Source organism: Setaria italica, chromosome II (genome assembly GCF_000263155.2).
Source record: "Setaria italica strain Yugu1 chromosome II, Setaria_italica_v2.0, whole genome shotgun sequence".
Lineage (NCBI taxonomy): Eukaryota > Viridiplantae > Streptophyta > Magnoliopsida > Poales > Poaceae > Setaria > Setaria italica.
The window spans coordinates 23,571,480-23,591,426 of NC_028451.1; the positions used below are offsets into that span (position 1 = coordinate 23,571,480).

The following is a 19,947-nucleotide window of genomic DNA, read 5'->3' on the forward strand; positions in this document are numbered from 1 at the left end:
TGGAACAAACTGTAGGGTAATATGTTATCCCATTCGATGTGTGATATACTCCTGGGGTTCTTATGTATTTGATTATGTTTTGGTGCTGGAACAACTCCGAGATACTAGCTCCCTCCATCTCAAAAAGCAAGTTATTCTACAATTCAAAATTTGTTCTATAATCCTTGTCATTGTTAACCCTTTAGTATGTGTACCTGCATGTAGAAGTCGATTAGCACAAAATATGATTAATAAATAGAAGCAATCAAGATCATTCCACATTTTTATTAATCTATTCTAAATTTTTTAGGATGACTTGTTAATCTTATTTTGGCTCATTTTTAAGTACTCTCGTGAACACACCTCTAGTTGTTTAATTTCTTTTAGTCGAAATACAATACAGACACAAAACTCTCACATAATGACATAAACAAACGCACCTTTTTTATCAGTAGATGAGTACTCAACTGAATGCATAAGAATGGTATTTGAGTCGACACTACTCTTAACTTGCCAACACAAGAAATCTAAGTAGCTAAGTTACTTTGTTGTTGTCCACTTCAATTTTACAACAACAACAACAAGAACAATCTCTGACGGCGACAGTTGCCCGAGCATGATATTTCAACAAGTGTGGTGGAAAAAAGAAAAAGCTACAACCCGTTGTTCGATGACTAGCTGTGCTTCTTCCATTCCAAATTACTATTCGTTTTATTTTTTCTAAATATAAATATATATCTAGATGCATATATCTAAAGTTATATATTTCAAAAAATCAAAACAAACAATATTTTGGAACGGAGGGAGCAGCGGGATGTCCTAAAAAACTAGTAAGCTAGATCAGCCGGTTTCATCGAGGCCTTAAACCCTTCTTGCGCGACAAGCCGACGCACTAAACCTCCGGCGCCAAAAGACATAAGCACCCCCTTGCAACTGCAGCACCCTACTCCTATGTACCATGGGTATTCCGGTAATTTTCGCGTAAATCCTCCATTCTTTTCCCCGACTGCTCTCTCGCTTCCGCTCTCCCTCCCTCCCTCCCTCTGCTGCTCTCATCTCCTGGTTCCGGCGGAAGGTTCGCCGCGCTCCTCGATTTGATCCCGGGCGGCGCAGGGATGCTGGCCTCGCGCCTCCTCGCGCGCGTGTCCAGGCAGTGCGTCGTCGCGGTGGCGGCGTCCACCGCGGCGCGGCGCACGGGGGTGGCGCGCTTCGGTGTGGCGGCGGCGGCCGCCGCAGAGCCGTTCACTGCTTCCTTCTCTTCGCTCAGGGTGAGATTTGTCATTTCTACACCGCCTCTTCGGTTGTTTGTTTGGTGAATCAGGGGGCTACTGCCGACTGGCGTGGCGAGTAGTTCTGGGGTGTTGATGCTATTCCTTGCTTCTACTGTGAGGATTTTGCATCCAGGGTTAGCCAGTCGATCTAAAGGTTCTATTTTTATGTGTTATTTGGTAGATTAGGATGGTATTGGAATGTGGCGTGGCATAAAAACAATTGATCTGGGTGATGCTGCCAATGTACCTGTGGAGAACTCCTCCACTCCTTTGTTTTAGTGTTCTTGTTGCTGGTAGCATTTCAGGCACTAATTTGTAATCACAGTGTACTTATTTTCTTGCTGGCTCTCATTGGGTTTGATCTCTAGTTTACCCCAATTAGCGATGTCATGAACTGATGAAGGAGTCTGTCAACGAACAGAAGACGGGAGTTAGGAATACGCTTTTGCTTTGATGTTTACATTTTATGTAACGTTGTCGTGTGGGACCGGTCAGTCGGTGTCTGTAACCGGAAGGAGACGGGCTTATACTGTACCCGATCCTAAACTGATGTTTATCATCTAGAAAAAGAAATAGAACACTCGTTCAAGGGGTTCAGTGTACTCTGCCCTCCCCACCGATATCCACCGTGTCTCTACTCACGTCGACGGCGGTCCGCCGGCGGCCACGGGTGCTACAGTGGTATCAGAGCATTCCCTCAAGCTCTCATCAAATGGACTCATCTGCTGGCGGACGCGGCGACATGGGAGGACTGGTACGTCGTGCAGAAGCGCTTTCCTGAGCAACTTGCTGGAGGACCAGCAAGCTCAAAAGGGGGGAGGGAGATGTCATGAACTGACGAAGGAGTCTGTCGACGAACAGAAGACGGGAGTTAGGAATACGCTTTTGCTTTGATATTTACATTTTATGTAACGCTGTCGTGTGGGACTGATCGGTCAGTGTCTGTAACCGGAAGGAGACGGGCTTATGCTGTACCCGATCCTAAACTGCTGGTTATCATCTGGAAAAAGAAATAGAACACTTGTTCAAGGGGTTCAGGGTACTTTGCCCTCCCCACCGATATCCACCGTGTCTCTGCTCACGTCGATGGTGGTCCGCCGGTGGCCATGGGTGCTACAAGCTTGTGAATAAAAGGCTTTGTTGTTGGTGATGGTGAGATTGCCATTCATGCGCAATAAGTGTATTATGTATACTAACTGAGGATGTGTTGGTTGGATTGTTCTATGTTCCTCACATTTGTAATCGAGGATTTAAGTGCACAAAACCTATTTATTTAAATTTCTTGTTTTATGGTAGGTGTCCAATTTATACTGTTAAAACATGGAAGGGAAGCAAACTATTGGTAGAGTGACATTCTATGAGCTAACTGGGATTGCTCCATAGCAGCTTCTTAGGATTTAGCCAGCTAGTAATGTACACTTGAGCTTGGCAGCATCCTTCGGTAACTTCACATGTTAATTTTGATGACATTTTTGTTTAAGAATAATAAAGTGAATAGGTGATCATATCTGTTGAATGTCTATGTAAATGTTTCATTAATGTTGATTCTTTTGTAGTTGTACCTCAGAATTTGTGTAGTGTTGCTCCTATCTGTGACATAGAGGATAGGTAGCCATGCCGTGATCAACAGTTTAAAAATCAATTGTCATATAGCATTTGTCTCTTGAAGTTTGGGTATTCTGTAAATGTAATTTTAAAATCATTTCTCTATGTTATTCTATTTCTGTCACATCATTGTCGAAGAAGGAAACCTCAAAAGGAACGATAGAATACTCCCTATATTCCTCTGCAAATGGAAATTTAGACTTGAAAAACACGTTACAAAACCAAAACCCCGTGATCACCACATGCTCTTTTAAGTTCTACTACCTGAATTGTTCTCCCTTGAACTACCTCACTATTTAGTCTTAATGTCAAATGAGCAAAAAAGGAACTGACCATTGAGCATACTTGAAATATGGTGTAGGAAATTTAGGAACATATGGTTGTGCTCCACCTAGCTTCCTCTTATCATAGAGAAATTGCATAATTTGTTTATAAAATATAAAATTGCTCCCTAGGATGTTCATGTAAAAGAAAGGAGGGTGTCTTTTTAATAACAACATAGTGGAGTTCTGCAGTAAACTGCCATTTTACTTTCCCCTGACACTTAGTTAAGATGGCATAAAGCTTCAACAGGGCTGATTATGGTACATGTATTATTTTTCCTATCATTTACAAACTCTACTTCCACCATGCATACAAGTGGGAAAATACATCGAGTGTTGAGCTGAATCATAAGGATTGTATGTTGACTGTTCAAACCAGTAATTGGCAACCAGGAAATGGATGCTCATTCGCTTTTCTTTATTTTCTTGGAAATTATGGAGTACTGATGATGCATGTGTTCTTACCCACAATCTTCCTGGAAACCAGTTGAACTACTGGTACTGGAATTCTAGTAGTAATCTGATGTTGTAAAAACTATCATTCAAAGACCAGTCTTACTATTATTTTAAATTCATTTAGTACACTTTGTTGAGGAACTGTTTAGGGAAACATGGATAACCAAAAAGTAGTGCTATGTGCTCATGCTATGTGTTCTCTTATTATAGATGTTTCTTGCTTTCTTTACTACCAGGTTCCGTATATCTTGAATCATCATTCAAGATACTCGACCAGCATTTTTCAAAGGTTTGGGTTCTCATCTGTTTCGCCCCAACAAAGTGACAAGGAAGTTAAGGAACCAAAGGGACCATGAAAGCACCTCAGATGGATCCAATGAAGACAGTATTTCATCTGGAAGTGAGATGGCATCAGAACAAGGTCTGTAAGACTGAAGTCCCAATCTATATTAGGAAGTGGGGGGTACTAAATGAACTGCATTTTCTGATACAGGTATCAAAGATCTTGATCTGTCAAAAGATGATCTTGTGAAGCTAGTTCATGAGAAGGAAGGATTGTTGAAGTCCAAGGATGATGAAATCAAAGATATGAAGGATAAGGTTTTGCACAGCTATGAAGAAATGGAAAATATCATGGCTCGGACAAAGCGTGAATCTGAAAACTCCAAAAAATATGCAGTACAGGTCTGTTTCCATCATGTTTTGACATGTATTTCCATGAAATGTTCTGAATTAGCTATTGCTTATAGCATCTGTCACAATTGTGCATGCAGAACTTCTCTAAGAGCTTGTTAGATGTTGCTGACAATTTGGCTAGAGCGTCATCTGTTGTCAAGGAAAGCTTCTCGAAAATAGATACCTCTAAAGATTTTGCTGGAGCTGTGCCACTACTGAAAACACTTCTGGAGGGTGTAGACATGACTGACAAGCAACTAGCAGAGGTAATCTTGTGGCTTCCCTTTGACTGCCAAAAAAAGACTTTATCCTTTACAGGGACACTTTTTCCTTCCAATGTTTTCCTTAATTTGGATTGTGTAACAAGATTCCCTAGTGTGAAAATCTGCCCTCAAATCTGAACAGGTTCTCAAGAAGTTTGGAGTTGAAAAGTTCGATCCAATAAATGAGAAGTTTGATCCTAGCCGGCATTGTGCAATTTTCCAAATCCCTGATCCTTCGAAGCCACCAGGAACTGTTGCTTCTGTTGTAAAGGTATGCCGTCATAAATTTACTATCTATTTGTCAACATATTCTAGGAAATCCAAGCATGTTGTCTTGATCTATGCTTGTTTGCGTACCAACTGTTGACTTGTGTGGATTCATTCATTCATATCCTTGTGGTTTGTTTTGATATGAACATATGGTCCTACAAATTGTACTGCAACCATAGCTGGAAAGTGGAAACTGGAATATATCTGCCGCCAACTTGTATACAGCCCTGCTTGGTTTTTGCGTTATGTTGTAGCTTGGCAATTTGTTTTGTGCTACTAAGGTCCTGTTTGGCATGGTTCCAACTCCAAACTCCAGGCAGAATTGAGTGGAGCTAGCCAAACAGGCCAACTCTACCATTTTTTGGAGCAGCCCAGCTCCATGGAGTTTTTGGAGCCCCAGTTTATTTTGGTGGAGCACCTCATTTGCAACTCCAAAACTCTCAGATATGAACCTACTCGTGGAGTTCGGAGATAATTACCCACCTCTACCATCGGTTACACAAACATACCGGTTGTTGTATTCTTTTCTTCTCCTCCTGATGCATCCTCCCTGTCTCCAGTTCGCTTCTCCTCCCGTCCCCGACTCCTCCCCCTGTCTTTTTTGTGAATACGCAGGAGAGCTGCGTATCTTTATATTAAGAAGGAATAATGTTTAGAAACGTTACAACGCGGGCCAATCGGGCACACACACAGTTTGAACAATGGTAGCAACACATCCACCCAACCAGTACAACTATAGAGGCAAAGCATCCGCCCAAAGCAACCAACAACGGCGGCAAAACATCCGCCCGACACAACCAACGACGGCAGCAAAGCATCCGCCCGAAGCAGCCAACCAACGACGGCGGCAAAGCATCTGCCAAAGAAGAGGGGGCGGCAAAGCATTCGCCAGACGACGACGACCTAAGCAACCCGGATGAGGTGGACGACCTAAGCAAGAACCCGTTGAGCTTCCAAGATGACGCCTCAAGGGAGGGGGCGACGCCACTGGCGCCGTCGTCGTCCGACCAACATGGTCAAGGCTTTCACCCGGAAGCTCACTGTAAGGGAGGGAAAAGGGGGGAATGAATGACGCCTTGAAGAAGGGAAGCGGTGCCCGAGGGCGTCGCTGTTATTGACCCGCAAGCAGGCACAAGGCTTTCGCCTACACCCCGTTCCCTCCCTAGAAAACAGCGCCGCCACCAGGAGCACGGGGACCGCCGGGTGCTAAGGAGCCGAAGAATGCCGCCACGTAGCCAGTTGTCTGATCCTCCCGCCGGCAGAAGCTGGCGCAGCCAACAGAGAGGGGTTGGGAGGGGCAGTCGGCCTACAGCTCCCCGCCATTGCCACCCCTGTTGCTCGCCTCTACCGAGCAGCAGCACATTCGGCTCCTCGGCTCCCGCCGGCCGCGACCTCCTCCTCGCTGGTGCTAGGAAGGCCACCATGGCCGCAACCGCCGCCGCCACCTGCTCGGGAGGGGGGGGGGGAGGGAGGGGGCACCCGGCTTGCAGCTCCCCGCCATCGCCGCCCTCGTTCCTCACCTCTGCCGAGCAGCAACACATTCGGCTCCCGCCGGCTGCGGCCTCCTCCTGCCGACGCTAGGAAGGCCTCCATGGCCGCAACCACCGCCGCCACCTGCTCAGGGGGAGGGGGGCACCCGGCCTGCAGCTCCTCGCCATCGCCATTGCCATCGCCAACCGCCGCCACCACTTGTTCCCCTTCCGCCACTGCCCGCTCACGCCGTCTTGCCGCCGCATGCCGCGCCGCTCGCCCGTAGCCCCTTCTCCGTGCATCTGGCACCAGGGCAGCCAAGAGCTTCCACAGCGCGGGCGCTTGCGGCCGGTTTCCTCCACACCACCGGGCACTTGCCAGAATAGGGCTAGGGTGGTGGATCCGAGGGCGGGGGAGCCAGATCCGCCCAGGATGGGGCCGGATCCAGGCCGCTGCCACCCCGGCGCGCCACCCGGCAACCGCCACCCTGCGCCATCCCGCCCTGCGTACAGGCCCCGCGCGGGCCAGTTTGCCCCATCGCCGCCATTCTCTGGGGCTGCGCGGGCTTCCGGTGACCCCCTCCGATGGGGGTGAGGAGAGCTCGAGAGGCAGGGGAGAGTTGGAAGTGGCGGCCCGTGTCGCCCGGGGGGAGCGACGCGGGCCTCAAGTAAAGGCAACACTGGATATGTTCCCGAATCCTCGTGGGAAAGGGATGGCGTGGACGCAGACTCCTCCCCCTGTCGCGACTCGCCAGGAAGGGCGCAAGGGCACCGCTGCTGGCCACCGCCTAGCACCCCGGCAGACCGGTTCGCCACCGGAGCTTCACTTCCCCACCCCGCGTGAGTCATTCTATGGAGGAAGGTAAGGTGGGAGAGGATGTTGGAAAATTAGACAACCATAATAGTAAATTCCGAACTAGATTTATCATGACAAGAACAAAACCTAGCGTGTAAATCTCTAACATACTAGGCAATATCAAGCACACCAACATAATCTCAGAAAGCATGCTGAAATAGCAGATCAAATCACGGTGTATGTACTCAGCTGTAATGACAAGAGGTGCTGATGGAACGACAATGGTGTTGCGGGGGGAGCGCAGCAAACGACGTCGAAGATGATGGCACGCCGCAATGCCGGACTTGGACGAAAGACGAGCCATGGCGAAGACTCTGAGCAGTCACGCGGAGCGCTTTCCAAAAACCTTATTTGCCCTCTCCCGGTGCAGGATCACAAGAGCGAGAGGTTCCGGAGACCTACTCTCCCGTTCGTCGGTGCACGCTAGCGCTCGAGATAGAGTTGACTATGGTGGTGGCGTAGCAGCGAGAAGAGGCAAAAACCCGAGATCGATTAGATGTCTATTCGGTAGAGGCTGATGGGTCGTATATATAGGAGAACCCACGATCTCACGTCGCGATCGTGATCTAAACCGATTAGGCTTCCATATATCTTGCTGACTTGAAGGCCAAGTAACCAAAAAATAAAACGATAAAAGGAAACCGCACCACCGCAAGGCTGAAGGCCGGATTTCGGTAGACCATTCACGTAGGTGTCGCATGCCCGGCGAGGCTTGGCGAGCGAGCGCGCGTGTGGAGCTTTCCTTCTCTCCCACACACATAGCTCAGAGGAGTGGAGACAACCACCATATTTATGTATGCCATCCTTCTCCTCCACTAGTAATGTGGGACTAAAGGTTTGCACCACTCCAACCACTTGCTAATGCCCACATGGGCCTTTGAGATTTATTTGGAATTTCTGAAATTGCAATGAGCCAAGCCCATTATTTCATGAGAGGATGACATGTGGGGCCATGAGTTAGGGGTAACAATGACAAATCATCCTAAAAGTTCTCTTTTTTGGAGCTGGAGGTACACTCCTAGCCAAACACCCCCATCTTGATAGCTCCAAGTCCACTCAGAGCTAGCTCCAGCTGGAGTTTAGAGTTGGAGCATAATATTGTGGAGTTGGCAGGACTTAAGTAATTCTGTTACAATAGATTCCACAGCTTTTGCCTTTAGGCTAGAGTGGTTTGTTGAAACTGAGCAGTTGATTGTGCTCCTTTGATCACAATGAATGAATACTATCCTAGTAACTGAATCTGTCTCTTAGTAACAACATATTTGTATCTCAGCGAGGCAAATGAGTCTGAAGTTAACTTGTACGGTGTTCTTACCATGTAGAGTCTCAGCAAGTGGTTCCACCGCTGCATTCTGATACATATTACTATCCTATATTGCTTACACTAAAATTTCATTTTAAAATTGGCTATATCTTGTGAATTGCCAACATTGTCCTCACAACAAGCGACATCAGTGACACATTGTTCATTTCAGGTGGGCTACATGTTACATGATCGCGTCCTGCGTCCTGCAGAAGTCGGTGTCGCAGAGGGAGGCGCAACCGCAGCTGAAACCGAAGAGGCAGACCAGCCTGAGCAGAAAACAGCCGGGGATTAAGTTACCTGCCGGTATAGGGATTCGGATCCGTTTCATTATTCTTTCATGTCTCCTTGCTCACTGGCACACGGTGCATATTTGCTTACACAGGCTCGGCCCATACGCACACCGACCCACCCACACAATTACATGGCCTCAGGCCCAGTACGGGGTTATGAAATCCCCCTCCCCTTAAGCAAGCGCTCATCCTGGAGTGCTTCCAGAATTTCGCCACCTCCATTTTGCTGAAGATCTTCACACAGTTGCAGACATCGCAGGAAACTCACCGTGCAGTAGATGTAAGTTCTCCCAGGTCACCTTTTTCGTAGGCAGCGAGTCCCACTTAACCGGTCCATATGGCACCGCCTTGTTGCCCACCTTGTGCAGACGTATGTCCAGTACCTGTGCAGGAACAAGAGTAGTAACAGCAGTAACACAGTTTAGATCCTCATATGAGCTTACCACTGTGTCAGGGGGTATTGCTTTTTTGAGCTGAGATACGTGTACCACTGGATGGATCCTGCTAGTATCTGGAAGTTGGAATTTGTATGCCACCTGGCCTATTCTTTGGAGGATTAAGAATGGCTCAAAGAACTTGTAGCTGAGTTTTTTGTTTGTTCTTCTATTTACACAATCTGAGCATATGGCTGCAACTTCATATACACCCAATCACCAACTTGAAACTCTCTTTCCTCAGTTTGTGTTTAGAGTTCAAGACGCATCAACACAGGACAGTTTTGACCGTACGGTAGTTTGCACTAGTCACCGGAGACAGTACGACAGGCAGGCTGCTGCGGCCTCTTGTTTGGAGTGGAATCCATTTTGCGTTTTGGTGGAGACATTTGTTGTTTCCTTTTGATCTACCTACCCGTAGTACTGAGGTGACAAGAAAACTTTGATTTGTTACTGTACTCCGGCCGGAGCGATCACGCCGATGGGCGGCTAGGCTATAAGCAGTTTTAAAAGCTTCTGAGCTCGTTCCTGTTACGGGCCATCAATCATGCATGCATGATTTAAAAATCATACTATTTGTCACGCCAACGGCGAGAGGCTACGGCAAGACCCAAAGTCCCAAATCAACCAACCAACCATGGACACTTACTTCCTGTCGCACCGCGGCTCGCCCATGCTCGCCGTCGACGACACCATCCCGGCGAGGGCCTTCTTCGGATCGTGGCCGCCGGCCGCGGCGACGAAGAGGCCCGACCGCGCGCCATCCCCATCCTGGTGGTGTCGGCGCACTGGGAGACGGCCGCGCCGGCGGTGAGCGTCGTCCGCGGCAGCAACGGCACCATCCACGACTTCTACGGCTTCCCGGCGCCCATGTACCAGGTACGCTACGCTCAGATAGGCCCGCGCGCCTCTCCTCCACCACCCAGGCGGCTCCCATCCAATGCATCTCTTCACTCATCGCGATTCCATTGGCATCGCCATCGCATCCCAAAGAAAAAAGAACAATTAACCCTTGTGTATCCAGCTCAAGTACCCTGCCCCCGGCGCCCCGGAGTTAGCCAAGAGGACCAAGGTTCTCCTGGAGCAAGCCGGGTTGGGTCCCGTGGAGGAGGACCACGGCGCGTGGGTGCCGCTGATGCTCATGTACCCGGCGGCGGACATCCCGGTGTGCCAGCTCTACGTGCAGCCCGGCCGCGACGAAGCGCACCACCACGTCGTGGGCCGCGCGCTGGCGCCCCTGCGGGAGGAGGGCGTCCTCGTCCTCGGCTCCGGCAGCGCCACGCACAACCTGCGCCAGAGGGGCACCCCCCGCTCGCGGCGGCGGAGTTCGACGCCTGGCTCCATGGCGCGCTGCTGGGCGGCAGGTACGACGACGTGAGGCGGTGCGAGGAGACGGCGCTGACATGGCGACGGAGCACCTCTACCAGCTGCACGTCGCGCTGGGCGCCGCCAACGCCAACGGCGGCGCCGTGAGGGCGGAGCTGATCCACCACAGCTGGACCGGGAGCCTCTCCTACGCTTCCTACAAGTTTACCACCACGAGCTGATCATGCTCGGGCAGTCGGGCTCTGCTGTATACCGGCATAATATCGGCCGCATCCCTCGAAAAGCAAAATAATTGAATGCACGGCAAAGAATGAAAAAACTCTCATCGCTCATCTTCAGACACACCGTTCAAACATCTGGGATTCTGCACATTAAGATGTTGCTACGTCTAGCAGTACACACCAACATGAAAAGTTCACGGCTATCTTCTTACAGGAGTGGCAACTGACAAGTGATAACCGAACAGACCAATTATAGCATGTGAACATGGGCAGATCATCGAAGATACACAACACTCTACACTGAATACTTGAATAGGCATAAGGGGACGGGCTGACTGGTACAAGTTACATGCTTAGATTATGGTACACGAAATCCGCTTCGTGGGCGGAAGGTTCCGGTGGAAGACAAAGCTGGTGCTCCAATCCACATCTCTATAGGTGGCCACGGGGCTAAAATGCTTTCCGCTTCAACCGGCTTTCTGGACGCGGGTTGCTATCTTCTACGTCGCGTGGCTCATCCGTGCTCATATCAGCATCGGTGTCATCATCGGGGTCTTCCAGGTCAAGGTTCAAGTTGAGCTCGCTGCTGGTGCCCTTTTTGCTAGTGTTTTGCGCCTCCCCTGCAGCCTGAAATACAAAGATGCATATATAAGTTTTGCAGGTTTCTTAGAGAAAAGCTGTTTACATGACGAGCCTTAACAGACTGTACAACTTATCAGAATGAGAGACAGCTACATCCTTTTACCCTTACTGGCTTTAACAAAGAGAAATTCTTATGAGAGATCCAAAAAGTATGGGATACACAGGAGTTTTCTGGATGATGCCAATTCAAGACTTTCAGCAAGCAAATATTCAATTCAAGACTTTCAGCAAGCAAATGTTCACTAGTAGTCTTTGCCAATAATTTAGTAGAGCATAGCTCCGCCCCTGCTCAGCCAACCAACAAATATCACTAAACACTACGATTGTCGAGTGTTCACACACATGGAGAGAAGATCAATTGCTTGGCTCTGGATGAAATTTAAAGGGAAGTGGGAGGGATATGCAGACATTTGGAGCCTGCCTATTGCAAATCAATGGCATAATCAAGTAAAGGAGAATGTTTCATCAACAGGAACATCATTAATTTTATTTTTGCTTGCCGTTAGATGGCTAAGAATCAGAAGACTATAAATCTGCATCATTAACCATATTCTCAAACAAGACTTGCCTTCTTTTCTAATTCACATTTGAGACTAGAATCTGATCTCTTCTCAATGCACACATTGTGTAGAATCCAAAGAAAGATGAACACGAGCAACTCAGTTGACTTATTCCGATCATCACTCACACTGACCAGTATCTGGAACAATCCTGAGCTAAGATTACAGACGACTGATTACGGTACAAAGCAAATAGAATCCACGAGGAAGGCCATCACTTACCATATGTGGATAAATCCTCATTCTCAGTCTCACTGCAATTTGAATATGTGGTAGAACGAACAAAGCCATGAACAATACCAACCTGATCTGAACACATTTGACTAAATTTCTCCCAAACATTTACAATCCCACAATTCGTGTACCACAGAACTGCACAGCTTCTAACCGGAAGGTAAAGCTAGCACACACCACAATTCCACAAATGAACTAGTTAAACCCTAACCCCTTAACCCAACCCAACCTTGACTAAAAGTGCGCTAAATCCTAACTGGTCCCAAGCAATAGGTACAATCCCCATCCACGAAATGCTACTGGATGGATTAAGACTCAAATCCATCCATACGAATCCACATTACCCGTTAATCCTACGTTTGCTCGCACAATCTGTACTCCCCAATCCAACCATAAGCATCCAAGTTCTCAAATCTCCGCATCAAATCGAATCCACTCGAGCACAACAAGCAAGCATACAACCCAAACGAACCCAATCTCTGAAGCCAGTAAGCCTCACCGGGACGTAGCGCCGCCTGCCGCCGGCCGCCGGCTCCATGCCGCGGTCGGCGACTCCCCCTCCTCCCGCGCCGCCGTTCACCGGCGTCCACCTAAACAGCACCACCTTGTTGTCACCCCGTGAAGCCCCTCCCCCGGGCCCGGCGGCGCCGGCGCCGGCGAGGGGCACCCAGGCCTTGCGCCACTTCCGGACGGGCCCGCTGAAGGAGGCGGCGCTGCTGCTGACGGGCCCGTACCGTGTCGACGAGCGGCTCAGGCGGGGAGCCACGGTGTCCATCTTCCGCCCGTGTGCGGCAAGCGCAGGCGCAGGCTCGCGCGCGGCGGCGTGCTCCGGCCTCCGGCGAGGCGGGGTGGGAGTGGGAGTGGGAGTGGAGCGGGGGTGGGGAGAGGTGGCGAGCCGTCGACACGGGGGAACAACAAGCGAATATAAGATATTTTAATGGAACATACGGAGTACTTATATGACATTGACAGGTGGGCCTAAACTTGTTTATGTTATTATCAATTTTTTAGTATTTTTTATCAGGAATGAAACTACTAACTGAACTGAACTGCTAATCTGCTATGGGGAAGTTACCGCTCCCTCCATCCTAAATTATAGGTCGTTTTGGAATTTTTAGATTCATAAACTTTGTTATGCATCTAGATATACCTTATATCTATATCTAGATGCATAATAGAAAAGTCAAAACGGCTCATCCGTCATATTTGCAAAAAATGTTGCTTGGAGAAAAAATATTCAACTGTAATAAAAATGAAAAAAATATTGTGCCCGGAAAAAATAACCTAGGTTAAAATAAAAAAATGTTCTGAAAGTTTATATGAATGGTTTCATGCAGACCCCATAGTCCCAAAAGTGACAGATGATCAAGCAAACCATCTTTTATCTTTGATCGACAATATCTTTAAAATTAATTTTATTTTAAATAAAAAATATATGTTATGATAGTTTCACAATAAATCTAGTATCATCTTTACATTGACGATGAAGTAGGGCAGAATGGACCCTATATATCAGATAATCAGAATACTACTGGCTTCAACTCACGTCTAGTACCACCACTAATTTACTTATTCAGACGAGATTTGCGTGAACAGTCTGAAAGTGGACCAACCAGCTGAGTCACATGAAATCATTCAGTGCACTGTAAATAAATCTGCCAGATCTGTCCTCGAATTCCAAATAAAATCATCACGATACATTATTCCTACCAGCATCAACGTCACACGACCAATTTCTGTCAACAAGTGAGGCAAACTGCATAATCGCACAAGAACAGCAGAAGAAAGAAGGCAGGGGAAGTGAGGCAAACTGCATAATCGCACAAGTACAGCAGAAAGAAAAAAGAAGGCACAACACAGTATCAAATGCGGTTAGTAAATTTACAGCTAGCCATATTAGAAAAGCTGCTTGAGCAACTTACATTACAATCATTACATGCGAATATTTCAGGCAAGTTAGTGCTAGACGCAAACGGTACTGGACCACATGCTTTCCTACTAAAAGTTTACGAATGTCAGCTACAAAATTTCCTACATGTTCCAGCGCAACAAAGCAGGATATTCAGGCACACCATCTGCAAATCACTCTCTACCTTGGTTTTCTTAGGACGAAGGCACCGCGACAAAAATTTTACATCATGTACCAGTGCACAACACCCCACGAAACCCCTTCATTGACACATGTTTCTCGAGCTCAAATGGGAGCTATTCTGTGAAAAACTGAATGCCAACATCAGCTCTCTTACAAATCATAGGCCTGAAAGGAGAACGCGACACTAGATTTACACATCCTGAAAAAGCACCTCCTGGCAGGACTCCCGTGAGGCCTGAGCTCTTACAACATGGGACATCTTCCGCTGAGCTTGCCTGCCAGTGCCAGTAAGCACAAATTAGGCAGCAAGTTCGGGCGTTCAATGTGCAGCATCACAGAAAGTAATCTGGTGCAGGCCTCTTAGAAGGAACGCCTCTTGATTCCTAAAGGACAAGTATGGGAAAATTAGATGCTAAAGGATAAGTTATTCAATAGAGGTATGACATATCAAAGGTGGAGAATACAAACATGTGGTGCAGCTTCAAATACACGGAACTGTTTATTAAGGTTCTCATCCAGCTCTAGGATTGCAGCAACATTGCCACACCTACAAGAAGGTAATTTTTTGTAAGGTAAGGAATCTGCGATGTCAATAACAAAAAAAGAAAACTCCCTCCATTCTTGAATATATGACATTTAGGACAAGCTAATTAGGTTAAAAATGAGGTAGCTAGCTTGTCCTAAACGTCGTATATTAGAGAACAGAGGTAGTATATATTTACGCATCATTACAAGCTGACAAAGAAGATGAGAAACAGAAAAAAAGATGAAGTTCAGTAGCAAACAACACCCAAGGTAACATACAAGTAGGGTTGCTCTAGGATATTTTCAGGCTAAGTTCAAATTCAAACTAAATCTTAAGGATCAAGATTCAAGTCCTCCCATTCAAACAGTTCCCTAGGTTCAAGTGGCCTCCAAAATCCTAATATGGTGAGCATATGGGCAACTAGAAGAACTGCGCAGTAGAAATATTAAAACTCAGCAGGCACTATAGGTATATGTATATCATCTTCCAAAACTTGACGACATACAATTTTCAGCTATTTTTTAATATAAAACAAAACCATGGAGGCAGCAGAAACAACAAACAGCTCAGCCTCAAATGAGTTGGCAGATTTAATTGGTGGGTGAATGTTTAACAGCTTATGTCACCAAAACATATACAGTAAGTCACAGATCCTTCCCATCCCTCAGAGTCCAGAGATAGTCTATATTCAAACAGATTTTTGGTAATAACCAATAACCTATAGTTTATGTAAACCATCAGGACATTAGATTTTTATCAACAGCACAATTTAAAGATTCATTGACAACTTCAAAAGAAAATTTTTAAACCTTGAATTTGAAGTACCTGTAGCAGTAATTAGGAGCAGACCATACAGTTACAATCTTGTTGTTGAACATCCATTTATACCCTTCCATGACAAGCTGATGCGCACGGCAAATATAATCTATATTGTTTGAGTGGTTAAATGATGAAACTACATTTCCACCAAAGAGGAATCCTGCACCTCGAGGACTCAATCCCCAACCATCTACAGCATCCTCTGGATCAGACCATAGAAGGTCACACATGGCCCCATCATGAGGTACTTCTTGCTTGCGATCTATTACTCTTATCTGATAGAGCACAGGTTAAAACATTTTGAAAAATGACACATACAGACAGAAACAACACCAAGATAATAACTTACCTGATCCAGTGTTGTGATAGCAGGAGAAAGGCCTCCATGGACACTAAAGATTTTGTTTTCGATAAGTGCAGACAAACTGGAAAGAACAGATAGACCTGCCATCAGATCTCATAGGTAATTCAGTGCATGATGGTATTACTTGGATTAAAATAAGTATCCAAAGAAGATTGCCTTAAATAGTCGAATATATCTGTGCAATATCTCCAGACATTGACTGAGCCATATTTGCGAAGGCACTCATCATAAAATCCATAAACCTGCAGCAAATGAATGAGCTCAGAGGGAAAGAAAAAAGGAGATGCTCTTTCATGACAGGACAATAAAATACCCTGCTAAAAGTAACCCACACCTGTGTGATCTGCCTGCTCTCATGGTTTCCTCGTATTAAAGTTATACGGTCGGGATACCTAACCTGAAGATATTTTAATCAAACCAATTAGGAGCACAAATTAAATAGGGGTAAAGATTTGGTCTTGCTATGCTACAGGAAAAAAAAATTAGATACTGCTTGATATAAAATTCAGAAATCTGGATGCATGCAACAGATATAAATGAATGAAAAACGCTTGATGGAGGCATAACTCCTCAAAGCAAAATAACAAGTGTATCTTGACCTCTCTCTTTTTATACTTATAGTGCATCCATTTGATAATCATTTCTCTCATCCAGTAAGATGTCATGTTAAGCTGACAAATGCAGCCTTTTTCAAGGTAATATGGCACAGTTGTTCTGATAAACCATAAAGAACAAGTACAGTTGGAAGCAGAACATAATTGCTAAGCATGCTAGGTACCTTGAAGATTATCAATATCTACCCTCCATAATGAGGATAGTAAATACAGACCAACTGCACGACAGTCTTTTCCGGTATTACTCGGTGTGGTCATGAACAAGGAGTGCCATGAGAGGAATGGCATCAGACCAAAACGGCCATTCTAACAAGGCTCATTGTTGGAAATAACTCCCTCTATTTAGTGTTCACACATTAGTTTTTCCCTATGGTGGACTCACATACAAGCACAAGGCAACACAAGTAGTTTTTGGTCGATGTGGCCACACTAGTTCTCATCGTTTTCTCACATATATATAGCTGACACAGGGCTGCACACCTGCCCATGATATCCTTCTATTTAGGATTTTTCCTAGTATTTTGACACCATAAGAATATGTTTTACTTCAAGCTTAGTGGTACTTGCCATTTTAAAAATATTTGATTTGTTTCAGTATGAAAATAAGCTTGAGCTAATAACTTTATTATAATCATCTCAGGCTTTTACAATCCTTTCTTAAGATCATTCTGAAAATTGTTGGCTTAAAGTTGAAAACAGCATAACAAGATCAATGTGATATAATTCAAGTCTTATCACCCACAATCTGTTGAAAGAACCAAATTGTTCTGGTGCCAGTGTTTGATATATAGCTATGGACCAGCTGAACCACATCCTAACAAAGCAATCAAGCTTGACATTTTGAACACATGTCCAAATCCTATGAGAGACCATTTCAAGGGTTGATAATTGATAAACAATTATCTTCAGACAGGAGGAACTTATGAGGATGTTAAAATTTATATCCAGAATATAGAGGTCGGTCAAGATAACTTGAGACAACAAAAATTCACAGGCTTTTCAAATTGCTGCCATCTATTATTTGGATTGCACATCATTACCATAGCATTTTCCCAATGAGCCAATCCCAGCCACCCCAAACCTAGCTAGAAATAATTGCAATAGGCCATAATCTCACATACACACGCTTTATCACTCCTATGTTTCAATTTTATACGTATCACTCAGAGAAATTAGTTCATGGTCTGTTGTCTGGTCCATTGTTAGTTTCATGAAATTGATACATGCACACACCATGACTGGAAGCTAACCATCAATAAGAGCTTGTCCAGAAGGCTAATTTGGATTGTCTGGGCTGCAAGCCAGAAGCTGCCTGTACAAAAGTTTTAACAAAAAAGCTCTTTCCAAAAGCCATCCCAGTGTCAAAATGAAGCCTAGCAATAAAACACAAACAAATAATATTTATGACACAAGTTCTAGAGATAGCAAAATAATTTACCTTTAAAGCCAAAAGAAGCAAAAATGTTTCAACAGAATAAAATCCTCGGTCAACAAAATCCCCAAGGAACAGATAGTTTGTCTTTGGGCAATCACCTCCAACCTTGAACAGCTCTTTCATGTCATAGAATTGTCCATGGATGTCTCCACAAATCTGGTTGCAAATGTAAATATAACTTATAGCAATCAGACCGAATACATGTAGGAATACCAACCCAAAAATAAAAGCAGACATTTTTACAACACATATTTGACCTAGTGTTGTTCATTAGAAATTAATGAAAATACACAATGAATCAAATATATGGAGTGAAATCAACAATTTATAGCCAGAAGGACACAATATCAAGCTGTTCCAGTTTTTTAAGTTTGTCAAACATAGCGAACCATTTTACCATTCCACAACCTAGTTTTTTTCTTCATACAGTAAAACTCATTTAACTGCCATAGGTCCATAATTGATGGTACCATGTGTGGAACCTCATCATGCATCCTAAATACAGTATGATCTAACTATTTGGCATACATCTAACAAATGCATCAAGGTAGAATGGCTTAACATAAAATGGGGATAAGTATCAAAAAGTGGTTGTAACAAATATTTATCAGGAGAATTTACAACTTAATAGTGGAAGGAAGAACAAAAAAATGTGAAAACTGTTTCTTGGGGTGCTTTTTACCTAGATGAAAAGAGCGTCACTCCTGCTATTTTATTCTAGGAAAGTGAAGGCTGCTTTGGAACAAAATGAACTAAATCAAAAAATTGTTGTTTGCCAAGTGCCAATATAATCCATGAAACTAAGCTGATCATTGATGTTTGCATCATTAGAACATAACTGACATAAATACATGCTAGGAACGAACTAGCATTGAAGTTAAACCCAAATGAATAGCAAAACCTGGGGGATTTCACTTATACACCCAATAGAATAAGCACATTAATATATCGGCAAATCGGCAAAACAGAGATTTACACCCTTCAACTAGCATTACTTTCTGAAGCATAGCCACAAATTAAACACATGATTTTCTATGCACGTCGACAGTACCTACCCAAAATCATGTTGTCGCCTGCAGCACAATACACGCAATCCTTTTCTTTTATGAAGATAAACAGAATCCTTTTCTTATATGAAGTTACACGCAATCTTTTTCTTTTATGAAGACGCACACAATCACTAATGAAACCCCACACAACACATCAGCTTAAAAGAACGATGCGGCAACAACCTCCATGTGAAGTGAGGATAAGTGTAAGCTGCATGACTACTACAAGCGTTCACATCACGGCATCTTTCTCGAGCAACCAGAGAAAGCATAACAACCATTTCGCCAATATCAGCTGCACCAAGCAACATATCTATCTGATATCATCCTGTCGCCAAAACAAACCTTGAGTCGCAATCCAGCGAGGTGCCTATTACAATCGCAAGCAGGAGCCCAACTACCTACCAAATCTGCACGCTCGGTCTCACATCACCCTTGCGAATCACATCGGTGGCACAAACCTCCCGCACCAAATCGATGCGGAGACCGAATCGAGGCGGGGAGGGAGGAAGGGGCAGGGGAAGGAGGGCGCGGCACGTACGGTGACGGGGGCGTCAACGCGCTGGACGTTGCTCTCCTCGACGAGGATCTCCATGGCCTTGAGGCAGAGCGCCTTGACCTCCGCCTCCGTGAGCGGCTCGCACCGCTTCAGCTGCTCGATCTGCCGGTCCAGATCCGACGCCCCCATCTCCGCCTCCGCTGCCACCGCTGCGGGGCCGTCCCCACTCCCCCTATCTCTCTCCTCCCTCCAGAAGCTTCCGGAAGCGCCGCGGCAGCGGGCTCCTCGCCGGGTGCTTCTCGAAGATTCTAGGGTTAGGAGGAGGAGGAGGCGGCGGAGGCAGGGGGGGGGGGGGGGGGGGGGGGGGGG

At 45.8% G+C, this 19,947-nt stretch overlaps 3 protein-coding genes, 1 long non-coding RNA gene and 1 pseudogene across 4 annotated transcripts; 2 read left to right on the top strand and 3 right to left on the bottom strand.

Annotated features, from left to right (window-relative positions):
* The first annotated feature begins 934 nt into the window (after positions 1–934).
* On the top strand, positions 935–9,459 carry LOC101776279 (protein GrpE-like). The gene is given in 7 exon segments (XM_022824108.1): positions 935–1,247; positions 3,871–3,981; positions 3,983–4,034; positions 4,128–4,318; positions 4,408–4,575; positions 4,715–4,843; positions 8,643–9,459. Coding segments are annotated over 7 exon segments (927 nt in total). The 5' UTR covers positions 935–1,094; the 3' UTR covers positions 8,766–9,459.
* Positions 9,460–9,781: 322 nt separating this feature from the next.
* LOC101775873 lies at positions 9,782–10,756 on the top strand (annotated as a pseudogene).
* A 101-nt stretch (positions 10,757–10,857) lies between these two features.
* On the bottom strand, positions 10,858–13,087 carry LOC101775461. Its single transcript, XM_004956416.3, has 2 exons — positions 12,680–13,087; positions 10,858–11,371 (listed from the first exon to the last, which is right to left on the bottom strand). Exons 1-2 carry the CDS (start codon positions 12,953–12,955, stop codon positions 11,195–11,197), a joined length of 453 nt encoding a protein of 150 aa, XP_004956473.1. The 5' UTR covers positions 12,956–13,087; the 3' UTR covers positions 10,858–11,194.
* A 938-nt stretch (positions 13,088–14,025) lies between these two features.
* LOC101775055 (serine/threonine-protein phosphatase PP-X isozyme 2) lies at positions 14,026–19,929 on the bottom strand. Its single transcript, XM_004956415.3, has 8 exons — positions 19,621–19,929; positions 18,034–18,186; positions 16,316–16,378; positions 16,138–16,223; positions 15,967–16,042; positions 15,624–15,892; positions 14,741–14,819; positions 14,026–14,655 (listed from the first exon to the last, which is right to left on the bottom strand). Exons 1-8 carry the CDS (start codon positions 19,765–19,767, stop codon positions 14,605–14,607), a joined length of 924 nt encoding a protein of 307 aa, XP_004956472.1. The 5' UTR covers positions 19,768–19,929; the 3' UTR covers positions 14,026–14,604.
* LOC111256342 lies at positions 18,919–19,614 on the bottom strand. The gene is made up of 2 exons (XR_002676455.1): positions 19,485–19,614; positions 18,919–19,407 (listed from the first exon to the last, which is right to left on the bottom strand). It is a non-coding gene; the product is annotated as an uncharacterized LOC111256342 (long non-coding RNA).
* Positions 19,930–19,947: the final 18 nt, after the last annotated feature.